Below are 24,321 nucleotides of genomic sequence, written 5' to 3' on the forward strand. Positions count from 1 at the left end.
GATTACATCGAATAGATCTCCACAAGAGAGGGGGAGAACTTTGTATTGAGATCCAAAAAGAGAGAAGAAGCCATCTAGCTAATTACTATGGACCCGTTGGTCTGAGGTAAACTACTCACACTTCATCGGAGGGGCTATGGTGTTGATGTAGAAGCCCTCCGTGATCGATGCCCCCTCCGGCGAAGCTCCGGAACAGGCCCCAAGATGGGATCTCGTGGATACAAAAAGTTATGGCGGTGGAATTAGGGTTTTGGCTCCGTATCTGGTAGTTTGGGGGTACACACACACACACATATATATATATATAGGAGGAAGGAGTACGTCGGTGGAGCAACAGGGGGCCCACGAGGGTGGAGGGCGCGCCTGGGGGGTAGGCACGCCCCCTACCTCGTGGCCTCCTGGTTGATGTCTTGACGTAGGGTCCAAGTCCTCTGGATCATGTTCATTCCGAAAATCACGTTCCCGAAGGACTCCGCTTGATATTCTTTTTCTGCGAAACCCTAAAATAGGCAAAAAACAGCAATTCTGGGCTGGGCCTCCGGTTAGTAGGTTAGTCCCAAAAATAATATAAAAGTGTATAATAAAGCCCAATAATGTCCAAAGCAGAATATAATATAGCATGGAACAATAAAAAATTATAGATACGTTGGAGACGTATCACTACGCCAAGTCAAGACATACCAAGTACCCATCATAAACTCTTATCCCTCGCATTGCATTATTTGCCATTTGCCTCTCGTTTTCCTCTCCCCCACTTCACCTTTGCCGTTTTATTCGCCTCTTTTCTGTTTGCCCTTTTTCCGTTCGTCTCTTCCCGCTTGCCTCTTGTGTGTCCGTGTGTTAGATCATTTGTTTCGTCTTCATGGCGAGCCCTTCTTCTCTTCCTTTGTCTCTCGATTTTGTAGTTCTTCACTTCAAACAAAGACAAGGAGAAAACTTAAAGGATGCTTGGTACCGAATGATAGAATCTTATCGTAATTGCACTATAGGGGGGATTTCAAGATTTTGCTTTGCAATTTTTATGTTGGGCTAACCATGTCCCATAGACAACTCTTGGACTTTTCCGCTAAAGGGAGTTTTATTGACGTTGATCCCAACATTGTGTATGAGATTATAGAGGGAATAGTAGGAATACTACCCCCACAAAAGGGACTCCATACTCAAGATGGAACCCAAGTTTTTGAGAAAATATGCAAAGTAACTAAAATTTTGCAAAAATCTCTCGAACCCCTTAAAAATGTTAGTGGGAACCTTCACCACATGAATATGTTGATCACTCTTTGTAATAAGTGGTTGGATGCTCTAGATCTAAAGATCTCCATGTATGAAGGGAAACGTAAGGAACCTCCCGGATCCGAGCAAAACCCTATTAAAAGGACCAAAGATGACAATACCTAGATCTATTCTTGTTTTTATGCCTAGCTAGGGGCGTTAAACGATAGCGCTTGTTGGGAGGCAACCCAATTTTATTTTTTGTTTCTTAATTTTTTGTTCCTGTTTAGTAATAAATAAATCATCTATCTTCTATTATGATTGTGTTTTTTATGTTTTAATTAGAGTTTGTGCCAAGTAAAGCCTTTAGGATCTTGGATGATTGTTATTTGATCTTGCTCAAAAAAACAGAAAGTATGTGCTCACGAGAATAATTTTCATTTTAACCAAAGAGCGATAAAATACTGATTCCAACTGCAGTCGATCAATATAAAAATTATTTAGGATGTAATAATTTCTCAGGATTTTTGGAGTTACAGAAGTATGCAAAACCTACAGATTACTACAGACTGTTTTGTTTTTGACAGATTCTGTTTTTCGTGTGTTGTTTGCTTATTTTGATGAATCTATGGCTAGTATCAGGGGGTATGAACCATAGAGAAATTGAAATACAGTAGGTTTAACACCAATATAAATAAAGAATGAGTTTATTACAATACCTTAAGGTGGTGATTTGTTTTCTTATACTAACGGAGCTCAAGAGATTTTCTGTTGAGTTTTGTGTTGTGAAGTTTTCAAGTTTTTGGATAAAGATTTGATGGATTTTGGAACAAGGAGTGGCAAGAGCCTAAGCTTTGGGATGCCCAAGGCACCCCAAGGTAAAATCCAAGGACAACCAAAAGCCTAAGCTTGGGGATGCCCCGGAAGGCATCCCCTCTTTCGTCTTCATCTATCGGTAACTTTACTTGAGGCTATATTTTTATTCACCACATGATATGTGTTTTGCTTGGAGCGTCTTGTATGATTTGAGTCTTTGATTTTTATTTTACCACAATTATCCTTGCTGTACACACCTTTTGGGAGAGACACACATGAATCGAAATTTATTAGAATACTCATGTGCTTTACTTATATCTTTTGAGCTAGATAATTTTGCTCTAGTGCTTCACTTATATCTTTTTAGAGCATGGTGGTGGTTTTATTTTATAGAAATCATTGATCTCTCATGCTTCACTTATATTATTTTGAGAGTCTTTTAAGAACAACACGGTAATTTGCTTTGGTTATGAAATTAGTCCTAATATGACAGGCATCCAAGATGGGTATAATAAAAACTTTCATATAGAGTGCATTAAATGTTATGAGAAGTTTGATCCTTGATAGTTGTTTTGAGATATAAAGGTGGTAATATTAGAGTTGTGCTAGTTGAGTAATTATGGAATTGAGAAGTACTTGTGTTGAAGTTGGCAAGTCCCGTAGCATGCACGTATGGTAAACGTTGTGTGACAAATTTGAAGCATGGGGTGTTCTTTGATTTGCTTTCCTTATGAGTGGCGGTCGGGGACGAGCGATGGTCTTTTCCTACCAATCTATTCCCCTAGGAGCATGCACGTAGTGCTTGGTTTTGATGACCTGTAGATTTTTGCAATAAGTATGTGAGTTCTTTATGACTAATGTTGAGTCCATGGATTATACGCACTCAAATACTTCCATCATTGCTAGCCTCTTCGGTACCGTGCATTGCCCATTCTCACCTCGAGAGTTGGTGCAAACTTCGCCGGTGCATCCAAACCCCGTGATATGATACGCTCTATCACACATAAACCTCCTTATAGCTTCCTCAAAACAGCCACCATACCTACCTATTATGGCATTCCCATAGCCATTCTGAGATATATTGCCATCCAACTTTCCACCGTTCCTTTTATTATGACACGCTCCATCATTGTCATATTGCCTTGCATGATCATGTAGTTGACATCGTATTTGTGGCTTTGCCACCTTCATAATTATTTCATACATGTCACTCTTGATTCATTGCATATCCCGGTACACCACCGGAGGCATTCACATAGAGTCATATTTTGTTCTAAGTATCGAGTTGTAATTCTTGAGTTGTAAGTAAATAAAAATGTGATGATTTTCATTATTAGAGCATTGTCCCATGTGAGGGAAGTTCTTCGAAAAAAAGAAAAAAAGAGAAAGGCCATAAAAAAGGAGGCCAAAAAATGAGAGAAAAAGAGAGAAGGGGCAATGTTACTATCCTTTTTCCACACATGTGCTTCAAAGTAGCACCATGATCTTTATGATAGAGAGTCTCTTATGTTTTCACTTTCATATACTAGTGGGAATTTTCATTATAGAACTTGGCTTGTATATTCCAACAATGGGCTTCCTCAAAATGCCCTAGGTCTTCGTGAGCAAGCAAGTTGGATGCACACCCACTTAGTTTCTTTTGTTGAGCTTTCATATATTTATAGCTCTAGTGCATCTGTTGCATGGCAATCCCTACTCCTTGCATTGACATCAATTGATGGGCATCTCCATAGCCCGTTGATTAGCCGCGTCAATGTGAGACTTTCTCCCTTTTGTCTTCTCACACAACCTCCATCATCATATTCTATTCCACCCATAGTGCTATATCCATGGCTCGCGCTCATATATTGCGTAAAAGTTGAAAAAGTTTGAAAAGACTAAAGTATGAAACAATTGCTTGGCTTGTCATCGAGGTTGTGCATGATGGGAGTATTTTGTGTGACGAAAATGAAGCATGGCCAAACTATATGATTTTGTAGGGATAAGCTTTCTTTGGCTATGTTATTTTGATAAGACATGATTGCTTGGTTAGTATTGCTTGAAGTATTATTATTTTTTATGTCAATATTAAACTTCTTTCTAGAATCTTTCGGATCTAAACATTCATGCCGCGGTAAAGAGAATTACATTGAACATTATGTCAGGTAGCATTCCACGTCAAAAATTCCGTTTTTATCATTTACCTACTCGAGGATGAGCAGGAATTAAGCTTGGGGATGCTTGATACGTCTCCAACGTATCTATAATTTTTGATTGTTCCATGCTATTTATATTATCTGTTTTGGATGTTTATGGGCTTTATTATGCACTTTTATATTATTTTTGGGACTAACCTATTAACCGAAAGCCCAGTGCAAATTGCTGTTTTTTTGCCTATTTCAGTGTTTCGCAGAAAAGGAATATCAAACGGAATCCAAACGGAATGAAATCTTCGCAGGATCTTTTTTGCAACAAACGCAATCTAGGAGACTTGGAGTGGGCGTCAAGGAAGCAGCGAGGCGGCCACGAGGTAGGGCGGCGTGCCCCCCACCCTCATGGGCCCCTCGTAGCTCCACCGACCTACTTCTTTTGCCTATATATACTCTTATACCCTAAAAACATCGAGGGGAGCCAAGAAACCACTTTCCCACCGCCGCAACCTTCTGTACCCGTGAGATCCCATCTGGGGACCTTTTCCGGCGATCTGCCAGAGGAGGATTCGATCACGGAGGGCTTCTACATCAACACCATAGCCTCTACGATGATGTGTGAGTAGTTTACCACAGACCTTCGGGTCCATAGTTATTAGCTAGATGACTTCTTCTCTCTCTTTGGATCTCAATACAAAATTCTCCTCGATGTTCTTGGAGATCTATTCGATGTAATTCTTTTTGCGGTGTATTTGCCGAGATCCGATGAAATGTGGGTTTATGATTAAGAGTATCTATGAACAATATTTGATTCTTATCTGAATTCTTATATGCATGATTTGATATTTTTGCAAGTCTCTTCGAATTATCAGTTTGGCTTGGCCTACTAGATTGATCTTTCTTGTAATGGTAGAAGTGCTTAGCTTTGAGTTCAATCTTGCGGTGTCCTTTCCCAGTGATAGCAGGAGCAGCAAGGCACGTATTGTATTGTTGCCATCGAGGATAAAAAGATGGGGTTTATATCATATTGCTTGAGTTTATCCCTCTGCATCATGTCATCTTGCCTAATGCGTTACTATGTTCTTTTGAACTTAATACTCTAGATGCATGTTGGATAGCGGTCGATATGTGGAGTAATAGTAGTAGATGCAGAATCGTTTCGGTCTACTTGACACGGACGTGATGCCTATGTTCATGATCATGCCTAGATATCATCATAACTATGCGCTTTTCTATCAATTGCTCGGCAGTAATTTGTTCACCCACCATAATATATGCTATCTTGAGAGAAGCCACTAGTGAAACCTATGGCCCTGGGTCTACTTTACATCATATAAGTTTCCGATCTACAATTTTAGTTTATTATTTATTTTGCAATCTTTACTTTTCAATCTATACAACAAAAATACCAAAACTATTTATCTTATTATCTTTATTAGATCTCAGTTTCGTAAGTGACCGTGAAGGGATTGACAACCCCTTTATCGCGTTGGTTGCGAGGTTTTTGTTTGTTTGTGCAGGTACTATGTGACTTGTGTGTAGTCTCCTACTGGATAGATACCTTGGTTCTAAAAAACTGAGGGAAATACTTACGCTACTTTGCTGCATCACCTTTCCTCTTCAAGGGAAAACCAACGCATACTCAAGAGGTAGCAGTGGGGAGTGTCTTTAGTGGTAGCCCTTCTTCACAACCGTCGGGGGAGGCAATTCTCGTTGGTACCTCAATGGGGTTGGATGGCGGTGGATGCGGTTCCATCTAGACCTTTGTTATGGCACTAGGTCGGGCATCAACGCAGGGTTCGGGTTGGGAGCATGACGAAGATGGTGTAGGAGGGGCCGACAACTAGATGGGAGAGGCTGGGGAAGGGGAGGTGGCATGGGAAGCTCGAGGAGGTAGTTATTGGTGGCGGTGCGAACTGGCCATTACGACCGACCTCGAGGGTGACCCCGTTAATCTCATTGGTACTGTCTGGCGGTTAGTGGGGAGTGTCTTTAGTGGTAGCCCATCTTCACAACCGCCGGGGGAGGCGATTCTCGTTGGTACCTCAATGGGGTTGGGTGGCGGTGGATGCGGTTCCATCTAGACCTTTGTTATGGCACTAGGCCGGGCATCAATGCAGGGTTCGGGTTGGGAGCATGATGAAGATGGTGTAGGAGAGGCCGACAGCTAGATGGTAGAGGCGATACAACGACGTCGATGGCCTGCGGTGGAGTGATGAGTGACAAAAAACTACAAGGGAGAGGCGGCGATAGGGGGGCATGGGAAGCTCGAGGAGGTAATTATGGTGAGGACGAAGAGGTATGGTATTAGGGGTCGATTGGTGTGATTTGTGGCTTGTTAGAGTGCTCAACATGACTGATGCTCAACCTTGGAAGATCTTGAACCGTTAGATCACGGGATTAGATGGGTGAGATGTCACTGATGCCCTTTCTAACATTGCCAAACACCTAGTGATCGTAACTTCATGCATGGGCCACTCTACAAATCCTGACCATCCAGATACATACTATACCCCTCCATCTCCTGCAACTTGCAGCTCGTAAGGGCATGGCCATCCCTCCAGGGTGGACAATTATCCCATAGGTACACGTCGGATGAGCAACCCGTCTCGAGGAGAAAAGCAGAAACGACCTCTAGCATATGATCCGACTTCCTCGCTGAAAAAGGCAAACGGTAAGGAGGAGTGGAGGAGAGAGCAATTGTATTTATTTGGATGGAAAGTAAAAATGTAGTTACGAAGAGAGATAGGTGGACCACTAGAGATGTTGCTTGTGTTGGATGGGGAATATTCATATTGTGGCCTCACGGTTTTTTTGCTTAGGTGGAGACCGAGACCACGCCTAGGTGATACCACCATAGCTCATGCCCTAATTACTACCATGGTGTCATAAAAAGAAATAAAGAACAAAATAATTCATTGCACCCCATCATTTATTCGAACCGGATCAGGTCGGATCGCGTCACGACAACAAAGCCTACAACACCACGACAACCCAAAGCCAATGATCAAGCTGAACCCAAGTGCCCAACCACTAGCTCTGGCACACATGTGATGCGAGCGAGCCCATTACCTCGTCCCCCGGCCTCCTGCCACCTTCGTATCCAAATCGAACTAGAGAGAAGAAGAGAGGAGCCACCACCCGCGCAAGAAGCCCCCCGGCACTAGGGCGGGCATTGTGCAGGTTTTGGGATGGGAGCTTGATGAAGAGGATGCAGGAGAGGCCGACAATTAGATGGCAGAGGCGGCAGAACGACGTATGATGGCCTGCAGAGGAGTGGTGAGCGGCCGACAACTAGAGGGGAGAGGAGAGATGGTGAGCTCAAAGAGGTAGTTATGATGAAGACGGTGAGGTACGAGATTAGGTGTTGACAGGTGTGATTAGTGGCTTGGCAGTGTGCTTAACATGATTGATGCTCAACCTTGAGAGATCTTGAACCGTTAGATCGCGAGGTTAGACGGCCGAGATGTCTCCGATGCCCTTTCTAAACATTGCCAAACACGTAGAGAGCCGTGACTCCATGCATGGGCCACTTCACAATCCTGACCGTCCAAGACACGTATCGTACCCCTCTGGCAGTCTCCTGCAGCTCGTAATTACGAGTACCGTGGTGTCATCAATCAATCAAAAGAAATAAAGAAGAAATTAATTCACTGCACCCCATCATTTATCCGGACCGGATCAGGTCGGATCGCGCCACGACTGCAAACAAAGCCTACGGCAGCGACCGAGCCGAAGCCGAACCCAAGTGCCCAACCACCAGCTCCGGCACGCACGCGACGCGACGCGAGCGAGCCCATTACCCCGTCTTCCCCACCCCGCAGCCTCCTGCCCCCTTCGTATCCAGATCGAACCAGAGAGAAGAAGAGGGGAGCCACCGCCCCACCGCCCGCGCCGCGCACGCCACCGCCCGCGCCACAAGCGCCGCCGCCGCCGCCCCCCGAGGAGGAGAGGAGAGGAGAGGAGAGGGATCCGGCCCGAAGGTTCCGAGAGATGGGAGTCCCGGCGTTCTACAGGTGGCTGGCGGACCGGTACCCCCAGACGGTGTCGGACGCGGAGGAGGAGGAGCCCGTGGAGCTCGAGCCCGGGGCCTTCGTCCCCGTCGACCCGCGCCGCCCCAACCCCAACGGCCTCGAGTTCGACAACCTCTACCTCGACATGAACGGCATCATCCACCCCTGCTTCCACCCCGAGGGCCGGGTACTGCTCGATTTCCCCCCGATTCCACGCTCTCCCTTCCTCCCCTAAACCCTCGTCAAGCTAATGCTACTTGTTTCCCTGCTTATTATCGCGCTCATGGTCCTCTCTCTCTCTCTCTCTCCCGCAGCCCTCCCCGACCACCTACGACGAGGTGTTCAAGTCGATTTTTGACTACATCGACCACCTCTTCTGCCTCGTCCGCCCCAGGAAGATCCTCTACATGGCGATCGGTGAGCTGCTCGCTTGCTTGCCTGCTCTGCTTGCTCTGTGCTAATGCGGTTTCATGCTAAGTTGGTTTCGCTAACGTTCCGCTGAATTGCGCAGACGGTGTTGCGCCGAGAGCCAAGATGAATCAGCAGCGGTCCAGGCGGTTCCGGGCTGCGAAGGACGCGGCTGATGCGGTAAGGTTACTGCTAGGGCTTGATGGCATTGCCATTGCAGGCAGCTGTGGCTGTTCTCATGTTGTTGCTTTGTTCAGGCGGCCGAGGAGGAAAGGCTGAGGCTGGAATTCGAGGCGGAGGGGAGGAATTTGGTCCGAAAGGAAAAGTCGGAGGCAATCGACTCGAATGTCATAACTCCCGGGACGCCCTTCATGTTTGTACTCTCTTCGGCGCTTCAGTACTACATACAGTTGAGATTGAATCACTCCCCTGGGTGGCAGTCTGTCAAGGTGTGATACTAGCGCATGTTGGGTTAATTACTCGCTTTTGTCGTTATTATGTTGTATTAAATGGGAACTGCATTGGTTGCATTTTGTAAGGTAATATTGTCGGACTCAAATGTTCCTGGAGAGGGGGAACATAAGATCATGTCATATATCCGTCTGCAGCGCAATCTTCCAGGGTTTGACCCAAACACACGCCATGTCTTATATGGCCTTGTAAGTTTACTCGCAAATTTCAAAGTAGCTGCCATTTTTGCACCCACCTTTTTACTCATTTGATCACCACATTTTTCAGGATGCTGATTTGATCATGCTTGCTCTGGCAACTCATGAGGTCCACTTCTCAATTTTAAGAGAGGTAAATTTGCAACAATTCTTTATTTAGAACTGTACGCATGCAACTGACTCTGTCCAATGCCTCTTAAGTCAAATTTCACGTTCTTTATGGTAATTTAGGAGTACTTCTGTAACTACAGAATTCAACTGACTTTACAGGTGATCACCATGCCAGGGCAACATGAAAAATGCTTTCTGTGTGGTCAAGTTGGGCATTTGGCTGCTGAGTGCCAAGGCCCTGGTCCTGCTGATAATGTCGTGGAGCTCCCTCCAATTCATAAAAAGAAGTACCAGGTACTCAGAAGCATGACAGCTTCTGCTCTACTATTTTTCCTTTTCCTTCTCCTTTCCTTTTGTGTCTAATGTCTTTTGGGGGATGCATCTGATAAGCAATTTGTAACTATAGTCATTCACTGTGCAACTATTGACCTTGTTAACAGTTTCTTAACATCTGGGTGCTGCGGGAATACCTGGAGAAGGATCTGGAGATTGTAGATCCCCCCTTCAAGATAAACCTTGAACGCATCTTGGATGATTTTGTGTTTCTCTGCTTCTTTGTTGGGAATGACTTTCTGCCTCACATGCCGACTTTGGAAATTCGCGAGGTCTGTTGATTTACAGACTTCCCTATTTTAATAGGTTTCTTTTTGTCTCACCAGATAATTTGAGCTATGAAGTCATTAATTTCTTGTTCTACACTGTAGGGTGCCATTAATCTTCTGATGAATATTTATAGAGCAGAGTTCAAACCAATGGGCGGTTACCTCACTGATGGGGGTGAGGTAGAGTTTCTTTGTGCTCAAATTCTCTTATGGTTCAAAGAAAATACCATTATCTTTGCTTAAATAATTTAAAAAGGAGTAATATTGGATTATTATCAGCTTTAGCTGTAAGTTGTAATATAATAAACAAATTATTGAGCTGTCCCTGTCTGGTATCACCTAGATCCTTTAGGGAAACCAACAGAGAGAGGACATCCCTGCACATGTTTTCATATTGTATCATTACTTTGTAAGATGCAGTGTAAAAATTCCTTGAGATGAATGATAGGAGTCAGATGAACTAACCTGTAATGGCAGAATTGGGTTAATAGAGACATCATAGTAAAATTACTAGATTGAACCTGATTTCCTTGTGTACACTTTGATGAAGCATCATGCCTAATTTTTTTTCCGACTATGGCTTGAGCATGATCAACTGACTGCATGATTCCCATTTTCCGTGATGCATTAAATGCATTATTATTGCGGAGTAGGAACCATAGCATCCCAACACTTCCAGTTCACTCTTTTCCTTCTGTACTTCTATTTTCCCTTGTGTACAGGCTTTTTCTTCCCTGCCAGCACCATGGTTCTAGGACCACATCCACCCCATTCCAAAGAACGCAATTGTGTAGACGTTAGAATATGGGAACATAAACCTGTTATTGTTTAAGAAGCTACCAGGTTTTGGCTTTCTTTGCTTGGCCAATCTTGTGTAACTGCTCATTATAGTTCCCCTTGTTTAGCTTGTCTGCCTTACTGTGTGAGGTGGTGGGGGTATCTTCCCTGTAACCGGAACAAAAAATAAACCAAAATAGATGTGGTTCACTTTAAGCCTGACATATTGGCTTGGTGGTATTTATAGTTGTCCGAAACCATGACATGTTCTTCTTTTTAATGAAAGGTTTTACTGGAACGAGTGGAGCATTTCATTCAGGCTGTTGCTATCCATGAAGAACAAATTTTCCGGAAGCGTGCACGTATTCAGAAGGTACTTTCTAGCTATTCTCTAATCAAATGCGTTCTTGACTTCTGTAATGCTACACCTTTGATCCATGTTAGTGTACATGAACCTATGTATGTCATTTCCTGAAATAACTATTTTATGGTGCAAATGTATGTCTGGTATGAAGATGCTTAGGGCATTTTATGCTAACAAGGTCAAGTTACTTGGCCCAGTTCTAAGGTGCAATTATATGCTTTTGGTGAAATATATATTTGTATCCATACGGTGGGAGTCACGATTCGAGAGTTAAGCTGCATTGAAATAGTGAAAGTGGATTCCAATATGCTGCTGCTTTTGATGAACAATTCTTACTCGCTATTCGTGAATGCCTCCACATGGAGTGTAGTTCAGCTTCCATATGAGCATATATTTAAAAACAATTTCTAACCTTTTCGGTTCATGGCAACCTTAGTTTCAACTAATGAATGAAGTGCACAAAGTCTGTCCTTTTGTGATTGCTATCCCTAATGACAATGAATGGTATGATGTTTAAATTGCAGGCGTATGAGAACAACGAGGATAGACGTAGAGCGCAGGGAGAGAACTCCGAGGAAAATCAATATGTGGACATGGTTTGTTTCTCTTCTTGGTTCGTTTCTCTTATTGTAGTGGGAGAGTGGACTGATAGTACAGAACTATTGATGGTAGATCATATGAAATCAAGTCTGGGCAATCTCTCCAAAAGGAGTTTTAGTTTGCTCTAATCTCATATCCAAATAGTATCTTGCATGATTCCAGAGCACGGCTGTCTGTCACTATCTAAGGGTTTCACAATTGACTAGAACTGTATGTGGAACAATGTCTATCTGTGGGTTGCTTTTCCTAGTTGGTATTGTAGGTGTCTTTGTATGCTTCATTTCGTCTTCTCTTATATTACTTTTAGGAGTAACATTATGCGCACCACACAATTTTTCAGATTACGACATTTTGGTAGCTCCAAAATCTGATAGTAGCATTTGCTTAAAATCCAAAGAATCTGTAAATATAATAATTTCTAGCGTTTTGGTTTATGCTAATTAAATAGGGAGTGTGGCAGCTTGTGTTACGTAAGTTTTGCCTATCTTTTATTTTGCACTGACTGCCCTTCAGGTTAAACTAGGAGAGCCAGGATACAGGGAGAGGTACTATGCTGAGAAATTTAGAGAAGAGGCAGAATCAAAGCCCATTGATCAAGTTCAGAGAGATGTTGTGAGTCTTCTTGCTATTCACCGTTGGTTTCTTAAGTGGCACTACTTCATGAACTTATCATCAAGCATTACCATACACTATCAGTCCTGGCGTGCTTCTTCTTTTATTTGAGTTTGACATGTGGTATATGACTGAATCTCACATGCTAGAAATTGAGTGGTCTAAAGTAATGTTTTGTTATCTACAGCACCATCGCGAATGTGTCGCCTCTATGATTGCATCAATAAAATGTAATTTAACCATGTCACATTTTTTTGTGAGCCATTATCGATGATTTGTGTTCAACAATATTAAGAACACATTCTTGATTAAGATGCCATATTTAGTCTTGCAAAACAATCAACATTTATTTTATGGCAATGTATTGACTCCAATAAACATCCTGCTGTATTTGCAATGGTGGCTGCCATATTTCTGAATAGATTAATAATAATAAAAAGGGATCGCACTTGTTTCTAGAATCAAAACTAAACTTGATATAAATTGTTCCCAGATTGGGCTTTCAGTTATATACATATTACATATAGGAACCCGAAGTGATTTTTGACTCGTAGATCTACGTGTAAAGACTATATGCACACTCTCCAGCCCACATATTTACATGCCACATTATCCTTGAGAAGCATGTTGTTAGTTTTAATCCATCTGGATCAGTTGGAGATGTTCTACTCTGTTGTTAAAAGATTACTAGGTCTCCTTCAAACAAAATTTGTAGAGTAGTTGTAGTACATATCTGCCTATTTGTTGACCGCATGCTCTTAACGCTGATGTTATCTCTATCTGCAATCCTTTTTGTTTAACCTGATGCAATCCATGTTTTCAGGTTCAGAAATATGCGGAAGGTCTTTGCTGGGTTATGAGATATTATTATCAGGGTGTTTGTTCATGGCAGTGGTAGGTAATTGTTGACCATCAACTCTGAGGATGCATAACTACTGTTTTTTCTCCTGGTAGAGAAAACATCACTTGATTTTTTTGCAAGCCATTTTCACCGCTCATGTCAATACGTCTTGTTAAAGATTCTCAAACTCCACGATCATACTCGAGTGACCTATTTATTGGTTGTATGCTTGAGACTCAGTTATCTTATTATTTGTAGCAACTCCATGATCATAATTCTAAATCATACTGGAATCAGTCTATTGCTAATTGTTGCAACATCATGTGTTGTAACTTGGTATAAAATAATTAATTCTTGTACAATTGCCAACCATGAAATCCAAAGTGATTCTTCTTTGTGATGATGTCAGGAACAGCTGCTATTTATCTGTGGTGCAACATTATGCTGCAGCTGTAGAATCCACGTAGGAGTTTGAAAAGTGAACTTTCTTTTTAGAATTCATCAGGGTTAAAAAAACTGGGCTCCTGCCAAAATTCAGAGTTGAAAACTTGACTTTGTCTCAATCATTTATTAACATACTTCATACCCGTCATGTCCACATGCATAGCTGACCAGTTGAACATAGGCACATATAAGTTCTGCAGCTTGGTTGGCAAAGCTAATGATCATGAGTAACCCTTTGTTTGTAATCAAGTATGAAGTATGAACTCTGTTATTTTTTTAATTCTTTTCACCTGAAACAGGTTCTATCCATACCATTATGCGCCTTTTGCATCTGACCTGAAAAATTTGACTGAGTTTGAGATAACCTTTTTCTTGGGTCAACCTTTCAAGCCATTTGATCAACTAATGGGAACACTGCCAGCTGCTAGGTTTGTCATTTCTCTGTGCTAACGAGCCTATCCATAAACATATCACGAGTCGTAAGCTGAAAACCACCATACATTCTTCATTTTTTCTGTAGCTCTAATGCACTGCCAAAGCACTACGGGGATTTGATGACTGATCCAAATTCACCGTTGAATTATTTCTATCCCAAAGGTACCACCATCTCTTGCCTAATGGGGAGTGGAATTGCTTAAAAATTACAGTATAAGAGATCTCAAAGATGTAGTATTGAGGATATGATGTATCCCTTTTCTTGCGGACCTCATCATGCATTGTTTGGTACTTTGTATCTTACTCCATACCACCTTCCTTTTGCAACTGCAGATTTTGAAATAGACATGAATGGAAAGCGTTTTGCATGGCAGGTAATCAATGAATGGACGAATCAGTTTTGCGTCAGGTGTCCGGTTAACTATAGCTTGGAGATCTGTTTCTGTTTTTCTTTTCCAGGGTATTGCGAAATTGCCTTTTATTGATGAAAGGCGGTTGCTTGCGGAGACACAGAAACTTGAAGATACATTAACAGTATGTAGATTCTGATCCATCTTTATCAATGTGTTAGTCTTATTTGTCTTTGACTTCTATTTTAGGATCGTTTTGAGTTAACGTGTGCTTTGATTCTGATCCTAGGCTTGTAGTTCCTTTTTCAGCTATTGAGTGTGCTTTGGTTGTTACTGGCTTTTGCAGGAAGAAGAGAGATTCAGGAATACGACAATGTTTGACATAATTTATGTGCGGGAAACTCATCCATTGGCTGCTCAGATTGCATTCCTGTATCAGATGTACTCTCAACAAATGATAGCAGATCCTTCCTATTGTATCCCCATTGACCCTGCTGCTAGGTTGGTATATATACTGCATATATTGATCTGGATTGTCTATTTCTTGATGGTGCTTTCGCCTCGATATTTATTTACAATGTTGGTATATTGGCTCCTGGTTTCAGTGGCGGAATGAATGGATTTCTTTGTTTATCTCAAAGAAATTGGTACAGCATCTCTGTAGGATCTCCAGTTAAGGGCTTCAATGGCATCACCAATAACCGAGTTTTGTAAGTATCATAAGATGGAAAAGCACATTGTAAGCCAAATGTGACCATCAAATCTTTCAAGTGTTATATTATTCTTTTATTGTTTTCCAGGAATGCTACCTATGTTAACCCTCAGTATCACAAACACATCCCGGAGCCTCCAGAGGGTGCCATTATACCTCCAAAGGTATTTACTAACCCTATCTGCAATTTTTCCCATTCGATCCAAAAAATGGATTGGGTTCCGTTATCAAGGGATAACAGAACAGACACAACAAAAATCCATCCTTAAGCTGCCAACATAATAAGTTCTGAACAACAGAATAAAAAACGAAAAGCAGCTAACTCATACAACCAGGCTGAACCAAACTGCCAACAGCGGGCCCCTGACAAGCTCAAAACTCAAAAAAACATATTCCAGCATCCCATTTGTCTGGGCTGATCATAGTTCTCCAGATGAATCTTTAGCAGCATAACAAGACCTGGCCTCCAGAAGATCACAACCTTTTTTTATGCATCATCCTCCTGCTAACCTTGTGCGCGTTTAGCTTGATAATTAATACTTATTGGTGATAATTAAACATAAACATATTTAGTTTCTTGGTATTAATAGCATAATCATTTCTAGCTCAGCCTTTTAAACTTCTGCCTTGGATGGTAAATGGAGGAATTGCTAACATGACTCAGCTAAGTGTGTAATGAGTGGTGACGAGTTTTCTTGTGCCGCCTCCTCGGCCTCATGCAATTTGGCATTCTTTTTTGACTCTGCATTGCCTAGGAGATGTTACTTTGATCATTATTTTTCTACAATACTATCATGTTCCCAAAAAGTATATATTGGATGAACCAATTTTTATTTAATTATTTTCATGCAGTGACATGGATGAAATACTTTTTTATACTGTACTGTACTATTCAAGGATAAAGTTGTCTGTATGCAAGCCACAGTAACTTATCTATACCAATATAAAAAGACCCAAAGGGGCAGATCCAACTGATCTCGGCCATCGAACTAAGTCAATCCAACGACCTAGACTGCTCCAATGGCGAGCGTTAAAATGTGTTTAACGTGCAATTAATATCATACCAAATATTGCACTAATAACAGGATTAACACACAAAAAATAGCATACCTAATATCCGCGTGCAATTAATATATTGCCTAAATATTTACGTGCATTGCACGTGTGCATTTACTAGTATGTGAAACAAAAGGAGTATCATATTTTTTTTGTTTGCTGGAAAAGAATAGTTTATTGTCTTGGATTGGTTGACCACTGTTCATTTTCCCAATTCAAATATATGGTCTTTCTTTTGTTGAGATAAATCACTGGCCAACATAGTGTACCATTTTGTAGATATTGAAACCTTACGATTTCAAACCTTTCCCTGTGTTGTGGCATGAAGATAATAGTCGGCGACAGACACGAGACAGGTATGGTTACCATTTCATATGTTCTTAGCGGAAACTGTTGACACTACTTCTGCATTGAGTACCGCGTATAGATTACTGGAGTACATCCTATTCTATCGGATGGAAGATTAATACACATCTTATTCAGGACACAAATAATGGCAAACTGATAAAAATCCTTTCTCTTTAGCTGTAGCCTGGCTAATTGATAAATTGTTTGCTTATCCGTTTCAAAAATAAATTGTTTGCTTTCATTGTGAACGTTGTACCTTTTCTCTTTAGCTGTAGCCTGGCTAATTGATAAATTGTTTGCTCTCAATGTGAACTTTGTACCTTTTCTCTTTAGCCGTAGCCTGGCTAATTGATAAATTGTTTGCTCTCATTGTGAACAATTTGATAATTCCAGGCCTCAGGTGCATGGAGCTCTGACAGGTTCTGTCTTAGGAGAGGCTGCACACCGTCTACTGAAAAATTCCCTGCAGATCAAATCTGGCAGCTCTGCTGGGCTGCTTCATGTTCCATACGGAGCAGCACCCTATGGCCCTGGAAACAGAGCAAGGCCCTCTGGACCTTTGGGATATGAGAGGGGTTTTGTGGACAACCCATACCATGCACACATGTCCAGAAGCGCTCCAAATCCTCGGCCTCAGTTCTTTGGTGAAGCTCAAGCCAACAGACAGAATGTGCGGATACTAGAGCGGCCAAACAATCGAAACAATGATGGTGGCATCCATTCAGGGATGTCAAAACTGACGATTCAAGATGGGCCAAGAATGCATCAAAATCCCAGGATGCAGAGTCCTGGATATTTTCCAAACCAGCCATATCCGAATCAGTATGGTGGGTTCCCACCCCAGCGGCCCATGCAGAACGCCAATTTTGCACCGCAGCGACCTTTCCAAAATGCACCATTCCCACAGCAGCGGCCTGTTCAGCAGCGGCCTGTTCAAAATGCTGTATTCCCACAGCAGAGGCCTGTTCAAAATGCAGGATTCATGCAGCAGCAGCAACCAGTGAACGGGGTTCCCCCACCACTACCTCCCAGCACTTGGATCGGCAAGCAACCAAGCGGAGGCCAGGCTGGTACACCTGCCAAGCAGCAGGACCCAAGGGCAAATAGACAGCCTAAGCAGGATAATAGACAGCCAAAGCAGGATAACCTGAGATCACAGCATGAGAGCAGACAGCAGGCTGCCAAGGTGGTATACCGTGTCAAAGGCCAAGCTCCCAATGGCTTGCCAGAGTGAAGATAATAACCATGAAGAACCCGCAAGCCGAGTGATTCACCGAACTGCTGCAAGATGATGATCTGTTGTGTTCCATGTGCACGGGCAATGCTGCTACAAGGAGGTTCATTGAACTCAACATACTCCTGGAAGCAGCCGTAGGGATTTCTTGCTATGCCGGCCGCTGTTAATTTATCGTCCCATTGCTGCACCTGTTGTATCCCCGTCTGAATGGAGTTGAACTGTTGATGATCAGGTCGAGTGGAGTTGACCTGCTGTATCGCGCTGAATGATATAGGGCAATGATTTAGAAAAAAAAAACGTTATCAAGTCGTTAGGACAGAACGTGAGCAGAGGGCAACCACTGCTGTTGTATGCCTGTAACCCTGAAACCGTGTTTGTGCGTAACAACTGCCCTCGCCGGTGGCAAGGCCTGACTGAACCCCATCATTCCTTAGTGCGTTTGGACAGGACTGGCTGTTGCTGCCGCCGGGGTGTCGGGTCTCGTGTGAAGTGTGGACTGTTGCCGTGGTAACTTTGTCTTTTTTTTTTTCGAAACGGAGTAACTTTGTCTTTGAACTCTGCTGTACTAGCACCACTATAAATCTGCCTCCTGCTGGTGCGTGAGAAGCACTAGCACTTGGGTTGTTTTTATTTTATATGCAGTTCACACGAGAGGACCAGGCCAGCGTTACTCACCACCGGACGTCGGTGGGACTTCCGCCTACCAGTGCGCTGGTTAGTGGTAGGAGTCGTCAGTGGAAAGAACGAAAAAAACACACACACACAAAGTACTACAGCGAAATCAGAATTAGTACCAGTTTTAGCATATCCAACAACAAGTTCAAGGGATTATTAGGCTAGATAGATTTCATGATTAGCTACTGATAGGTTGGTGGGCAGAAAGAAAGCCTAGAAAACGCTAGCCCCGCGCAATAATTCACCCCTGCCGCTGTTCCAGAGCAGAGCCGGAATGAATCGCCTCGCGTGCTCCTCCGCAAAGGCCCGACCAACCCGCACTGTTCCACTGCATCTCACGCCACGCCTCCAGCTTTTCCTCCCCCGGAAAACCTCTACGCCGCGCTCGCCCAGCCCGTCTCCCCTCCAGGCGGGCCCGGCCCCACCCCCGGCCGGCGTCGGCCGATGGGTACCAAAGCGAGCGAGACCCATCCCTCCCGCGGGCGCGTCCTCACATCGCACACACTTGTCGTCCCCTCCCCGCCTTTATTCCCCACCCCCCACCCCCCATCGCTCTCCCCCCCGCTTTCCCCTTTCCCTTTCCCCATCGCAAACTCCCCCGCCGCAGCTAGGGTTCCGCGGATCCCCGCCCAGCTAGGGTTCCCCGCCGGCCCCATCCATGGCCGCCGCGGCGGCGGAGGAGGCGGCGCCGGGCGCCGACGCGATCAGGGACGGCTTCGCGGAGCTGGAGCGGCAGCAGGAGCTGCTGGCCAGCTGCACGCGCCTCTACCAGCAGCTCACCGAGCACTTCGGCTCCCTCGAGCGCGGCATCAAGTCCCGCTCCGACTCGCTCCGCGCCAGGCGCCGCGTCGTCGAGCTTCGCGCCTCCCGCCGGCTCGACGCGCTCCGCCGCCGCGAGCTCTCCATCGACGCCTCCGTCAAGCTCGCGCTCTCCCGCCTCGACGCCCTCGCCAAATCCCCCGCGCCCAAGCGCGACCGCGAGGACGGGGACGGGCCACCGTCCCCGCCCCCGCCGCCGCCGTCGGACGACGTCGCCGAGGGCCTCGCCGCGCTCTGCGCCGCCATGGACCCCGCGGGCTTCCTCGCCTTCGTCGTCGAGCGCCGCAAGGAGGTGGACGCGCTCCGCGCCGAGCTGCCCGCCGCGCTCCAGCGCTGCGTCGACCCGGCCAGGTTCGCCATGGACGCCGTCTCCGAGGTCTTCCCCGTGGACCGCCGCGCCGTCCGCTCCCCCACCGACCTCGCCTGGGCCTGCGTGCTCATACTGGAGGCGGTCGTGCCCGCGCTGGCCGACCCGGACCCGGAGATCGGGGCGGCGCGGCCCATGGTGCCGCAGGCCGCGCGCGACAGGGCCCGCGGCATGGCCGCCGAGTGGAAGGAGGCCGCCGAGCGCAAGGGCGGGGTGGAGGGCGCCAAACCGCCCGACGCCCATGCCTTCCTGCAGCACGTCGCCACCTTCGCCGTGGCGGAGAAGGAGGACAAGGAGCTGTACAAGAGGATTGTCCTCAGCTTCTCCTGGCGCAGGCAGATGCCACGCCTTGCTCTCACGCTTGGCCTCGAGGATGACATGGAAGGTAGTACTTAATTTCTCTCCACATTTCAGCTCTTTTATCTCCAGATGCTCCCTAAAATTAAAATGATGAGCTAGTTGTTAGTAGACGCAGCGCATAAAATTGGCTAGATCCAGCGTTTAGATGCTACTTACTACGGTTCGCTCAGGAGGGTGTGGATTAGGTTAGTAGATAAGATTTATATTCTTTCAGCAAGTCTTATCGAACTGGTAATTCATAAGCCACATGTGTGGTGTAGCGATGTTTGGGTTATTGCTGGGAATGCAGTTCGCGTGTGCATAGTTGCCATATGTGTGTCCTTACCGGGATGAATTGTCACTGTCGTAGCAAGTGTTGGGAAACGTTACAGTCTTTCAAGGTCAGTATGGCCGGCACCATGGACCACTCTGGCTATTGCAATCGGGTGAGTGGTGCCTCAGTTGCCTTGGTGGATGGGCCACCAAGTACCATCCTCTGTATTTTGTCTGGATTCTTATCCTTATACTAGTTCTATGCTATTATTTCACCAAACGAGCTTTATAACCATTAGTAGCAGAGTGTCATGTGGATTCCCTGGTTTTGCCATGCATTGTGGTTTCAATTGATAAGCCACAAGTGGGTTGCTGTGGTGTAGCCATGTTTGGGTTATTGTTGGGAATGCAGTCCGCCTATGCATAGTTGCGATATGTGTATTCTGTACCTGGATGAATTGTCACTGTCGTAGACAAGCGCTGCGGAACGGTACAGTCTTCCAAGGGCAGTAGTATGGCCAGCACAACGGACCATTCTGGCTATTTTTCTAAAAAATACATCAAGAGTGGTGCTTTTTTTCCGATAAAGTGTGATGCTTTTTATTGAAACATGCAACACTTGTGTAATCTCAGTTATCCAGTAAATGCTTTTTTTACTGTATGAGACTTGCCTTGTTGGGCTGTTGTGACCATTTCAGTTGGCCTGATCATGTATGCGTGCTGCTGGCGCTTTGTACATTAGTAATCACTTTGTAGGTCATTCTTTTCAAGTGAGTTTGTTAAGAATTTAAGCTGTCTTATCTGACCTGAATCGTGTTTGCAGAAATCATTGAAGAACTTATCACAAAGGGGCAACAACTTGATGCCGTGAACTTTGCCTATGAGGCTGGTCTTCTGGAAAAATTCTCCCCAGTCCCTCTTTTGAAATCCTACCTAGAGGATTCTAAGAAGATATATTGCACTTCAGATAATGTGAGCACCAGCAGTGGCCAATCTGGGGTAAGACTAGTAGTAATACTGAATTCAGTGTCGCATGCCTGAAAGTCTACAAGTAGTCTGTCAACAGGGCTTTCTGAAAGATATACAGATGTTTGCTTGTTGCAGCTATATTCCAGTTTACCTCTGTTTGCTAGTAGCTAGCATTGCATTTTAATTCTCCGTTGTGGCTTTGGCGAGGATCTTCTGCCTGCTCTGTTTCTCGTACCAAATTAGGGTCTAATATTGCGTCTCTTGTAGGTCAATGCAAACAAGAAGGAGCAGTCTGCACTTCGGGCTGTTATAAAGTGTGTTGAGGACCACAAACTCGAAGCTGAGTTTCCATTGGAGGATCTCCGGAAACGGCTGGAAGATTTGGAGATGGCAAAGACTGAGAAGAAAAAGGCAGCGTCGAGTTGTTCCAGTGGCGGCCCAGCAAGCAAGCGCATCAAAGGGAGCACCGGGGGAGCAATGTCCCCTTCCAAGTCTGGTCGTCTAAGCGACAACACCGGTGCACCATCTTCCCCCGCCACCGCCACCAGCAGCAGCACCGCCACCGCATTCATCGGCTCTCCAGCCTCCCATGTCTCCTACGGTACCGGATCTCCCTACTCTTATGATAGGTCAGCTGGGCACGCCCTCTACTGTGGCCAGAGCCCACTTCCAATGAGGGAGCCATATGCATACCCACCTGCGGTGCCGGTGCCTAATGTTGGCCTTGGAATGCCATACCAAGCCCCTCCCATGACCTACCCCATCTACCCTGGATACAACAGCGGCCTGGGAGCCTATGGCAATGCCATGGCCCCAGCCTTTCACCAGGCTTACTACCGGTAGAATCAGTCGGAAATGACCAAATGACAAGAGCCGATGACGACGACGGGGCTTCGTCAACGGTGCCCTGTTTTGTAGCGACTGACTACAACGGTAGGTTGCGTACGTCCTTAATACATCACTACTAGGTGCTTATGTTACTTCGTTCTGTCCGGTTATTAGCACTCATGTTTACTTTCGCACTGAGAACTGAAAAACTGAATGTAAATTTAGTATGGATGCCGTGTATGTGGACCTTGTGTTGTAATTCCGTTTAAAGCACTAGGCGAAAAACCAAAAAAATATATATTATGCATGTAATCCTCGAGCATTGACTATTAATATCTTCTGTTAGCTATACTTATGATGGGGCGTTGGTCATTATTTCTCTCTGATTATTGCATCTGTGTGCCTGGCGTTACTAGTTATGCTTTTTCTTAGCTTAACTTTAGCTTGCTATTTATTCAAAGACATCGGAAGCCTCTGATACAATAATGTGCAGAATAGAATCCGGTGGACTATAATTCCACACTTGACAGAGTTCTTTACTCACACCCTCTTTAGTCAAAACATGAGCAGCACTGTTGGCTGTTCGATGAGCCCAGCTTACTACCTTATACGGTGCGCCTGGAGCCCCTTCTTGAGGTCCTAAGTCCTTGATTAGTGTCCCAACAGCTGATAGGTTCTTCCTCCTTGCTTCGCAGCCAGCATGTCGACCACCACCTTACAGTAAGCTTTGACATGACCACCGCCTTACAGACATGAAGTCAGTTGCACATTCTTTTCCTCAGCAAGCTGCAACGCTGGCTGGCACGCCAGAATTTCGACGAACTCCAGATTCAACGCCTCCGGAAAGAAGTAACAAGCACCTCCTCGGAAAGCGTCGGTGTGGTCTCTGAGCAAAACACCACCCTCTCCTTTGTCAGCAAGTTTCAAAGACAGTCTCTCTCTCAAAAAAAGAGCAAGTTTCAAAGACAGCCCTATCAACGCTTTCCTTATCTTCAGCCAACCATCCTCTGACGGTTTCCAACCGTATGCTGCACTGTCTCCCGCACTCTAGTAGACTTTGCTTCTTGAGCCTGTCTCCATCACCGAGTCTACTATCACTTGTGGTGCGTGCCGCAGTATTCTTCCCTTCCGTGGCTTTGAGGGTCCACGAGCATGAGACGCTTTACCGCGTCACCCCCTCTCGCTGTCGCTCGTCCTTGAGCTATACCATCTGCATGCGCTAACCATCCAAAATCAAAGCAAAAGTGGGACATCTTTTCATAGCAAAAATCATACCAGAGTCCTCTTTTTATCTTCCAGTGATGCTTTGAGGCACAAGCGGATCAAAAACTGACAGCTTTGCACGCACACGAAGATGTTTGCTTATGGAAAAACCATCTTTCTCTATGTCAACACGAACCACTTCACCAAGCCAGTTGCCCAACGCTTTGCTAAAGTCCTCAGATATTTTATCTAGCGGCAGATCTGTCACACGAACCCACATTTCCACTCGTGTTAAAAAACATCTCCCACGGCCTGACAGCACCCCCCTCATAGTCCTTGAGAACTATCACATGGAAGTCAAACTGCCACGGTCCATTGTTAAGCGCATGCTTCCAGTCTCACTTTGCTTCCAAAGTGGACAACAAAGATGTCTCTGAATTGTGCCTCGCGGTGCAGCCCCCAGGCCCTCATCATTGTTCTTTCTAGCGCATGTATGTAAGACTGTAACTATGTTCACCGGCCGGGGTGAGCAGACTTTGCCCATGGCAGACCATCTACTCGGTCTTGGGTGATCCTGCCCCGGTCTTGAAACACAAAGCTTGCCGACTCCTCCTCAGTAAGCAGCAGTTCTCCCATCCTTGCAATGAGGCTGGCCGCCTCTTCCGACTCCTCCCCTTCCGTTGGGGATTTCGTCGAACCCCGGCTTGATGATCCTGTTGCCGTCCTCGCCGTTTGCGTTGGAGTCTTTTGCGTTTTGGCTGCCGCGCCGTCGCCACCCTACACGCCTCACCACCCCTGAGAGGAAAAACCTAACCCTAGTAGCGCGGAAGACGAACGCCCTGCAATCGCCTCTCCTGGAAAACCCCTGTTGGTGGACACACTCCGTAGAACCACACTTTTCGGGTGTTGATTTATTTGGCTTTGTGCACGCATGCATGCACTTCCAGTTTGAGCGTGAATTGTAGGATCGTTTCCAAAAAATGCTAGACGTACAAACAAATATAGGGGGTTTTACAAACTCTTTTTATCACTCCACAACCTATTGACCAATCACAAACACACAAATTAATCCTTCCCTGTAAAACCCTGTAGTGATTTGTACTTGTAGCATTG

General features: G+C 45.1%; 2 protein-coding genes across 3 annotated transcripts; both read left to right on the forward strand.

Annotated features, from left to right (window-relative positions):
• The first annotated feature begins 7,921 nt into the window (after window positions 1–7,921).
• Window positions 7,922–18,370, forward strand: XRN4 (exoribonuclease 4). The gene is made up of 22 exons (XM_087521959.1): window positions 7,922–8,357; window positions 8,485–8,587; window positions 8,682–8,758; window positions 8,836–9,027; window positions 9,118–9,237; window positions 9,317–9,379; window positions 9,517–9,651; window positions 9,798–9,962; window positions 10,062–10,139; window positions 11,023–11,109; window positions 11,625–11,696; window positions 12,214–12,312; window positions 13,136–13,206; window positions 13,897–14,025; window positions 14,118–14,194; window positions 14,366–14,406; window positions 14,492–14,566; window positions 14,729–14,883; window positions 14,988–15,092; window positions 15,183–15,258; window positions 16,430–16,506; window positions 16,892–18,370. Exons 1-22 carry the CDS (start codon window positions 8,151–8,153, stop codon window positions 17,730–17,732), a joined length of 3,045 nt encoding a protein of 1,014 aa, XP_087378085.1. The 5' UTR covers window positions 7,922–8,150; the 3' UTR covers window positions 17,733–18,370.
• A 575-nt stretch (window positions 18,371–18,945) lies between these two features.
• Window positions 18,946–22,360, forward strand: LOC147973200 (FRIGIDA-like protein 4a). 2 transcript variants are annotated; one of them, XM_087521961.1, is made up of 3 exons: window positions 18,946–19,981; window positions 21,032–21,180; window positions 21,445–22,360. In XM_087521961.1, exons 1-3 carry the CDS (start codon window positions 19,069–19,071, stop codon window positions 22,018–22,020), a joined length of 1,638 nt encoding a protein of 545 aa, XP_087378087.1. In that variant the 5' UTR covers window positions 18,946–19,068; the 3' UTR covers window positions 22,021–22,360. The 2 variants fall into 2 exon arrangements, with proteins under 2 accessions (XP_087378087.1, XP_087378086.1); XM_087521960.1 differs by having other exon boundaries at window positions 18,948–19,981; window positions 21,032–21,207.
• The last annotated feature ends 1,961 nt before the right edge of the window (window positions 22,361–24,321 follow it).

The sequence above is a fragment of the Triticum urartu genome, chromosome 5A, assembly GCF_056163025.1.
Source record: "Triticum urartu cultivar PI428250 chromosome 5A, HENAU_Tu73, whole genome shotgun sequence".
Lineage (NCBI taxonomy): Eukaryota > Viridiplantae > Streptophyta > Magnoliopsida > Poales > Poaceae > Triticum > Triticum urartu.

Excerpts from the sequence above, each read along its gene's own strand:
- XRN4 (XM_087521959.1), top strand. The coding sequence starts at position 8,151 with ATGGGAGTCCCGGCGTTCTACAGGTGGCTGGCGGACCGGTACCCCCAG. Across the intron at positions 14,026-14,117 it reads GGAACACTGCCAGCTGCTAG|CTCTAATGCACTGCCAAAGC; the intron begins GTTTGTCATTTC and ends TTTTTTCTGTAG. Across the intron at positions 14,884-14,987 it reads CCCATTGACCCTGCTGCTAG|TGGCGGAATGAATGGATTTC; the intron begins GTTGGTATATAT and ends TCCTGGTTTCAG.
- LOC147973200 (XM_087521960.1), top strand. The coding sequence starts at position 19,069 with ATGGCCGCCGCGGCGGCGGAGGAGGCGGCGCCGGGCGCCGACGCGATC. Across the intron at positions 19,982-21,031 it reads CCTCGAGGATGACATGGAAG|AAATCATTGAAGAACTTATC; the intron begins GTAGTACTTAAT and ends TCGTGTTTGCAG. Across the intron at positions 21,208-21,444 it reads CCAGCAGTGGCCAATCTGGG|GTCAATGCAAACAAGAAGGA; the intron begins GTAAGACTAGTA and ends CGTCTCTTGTAG.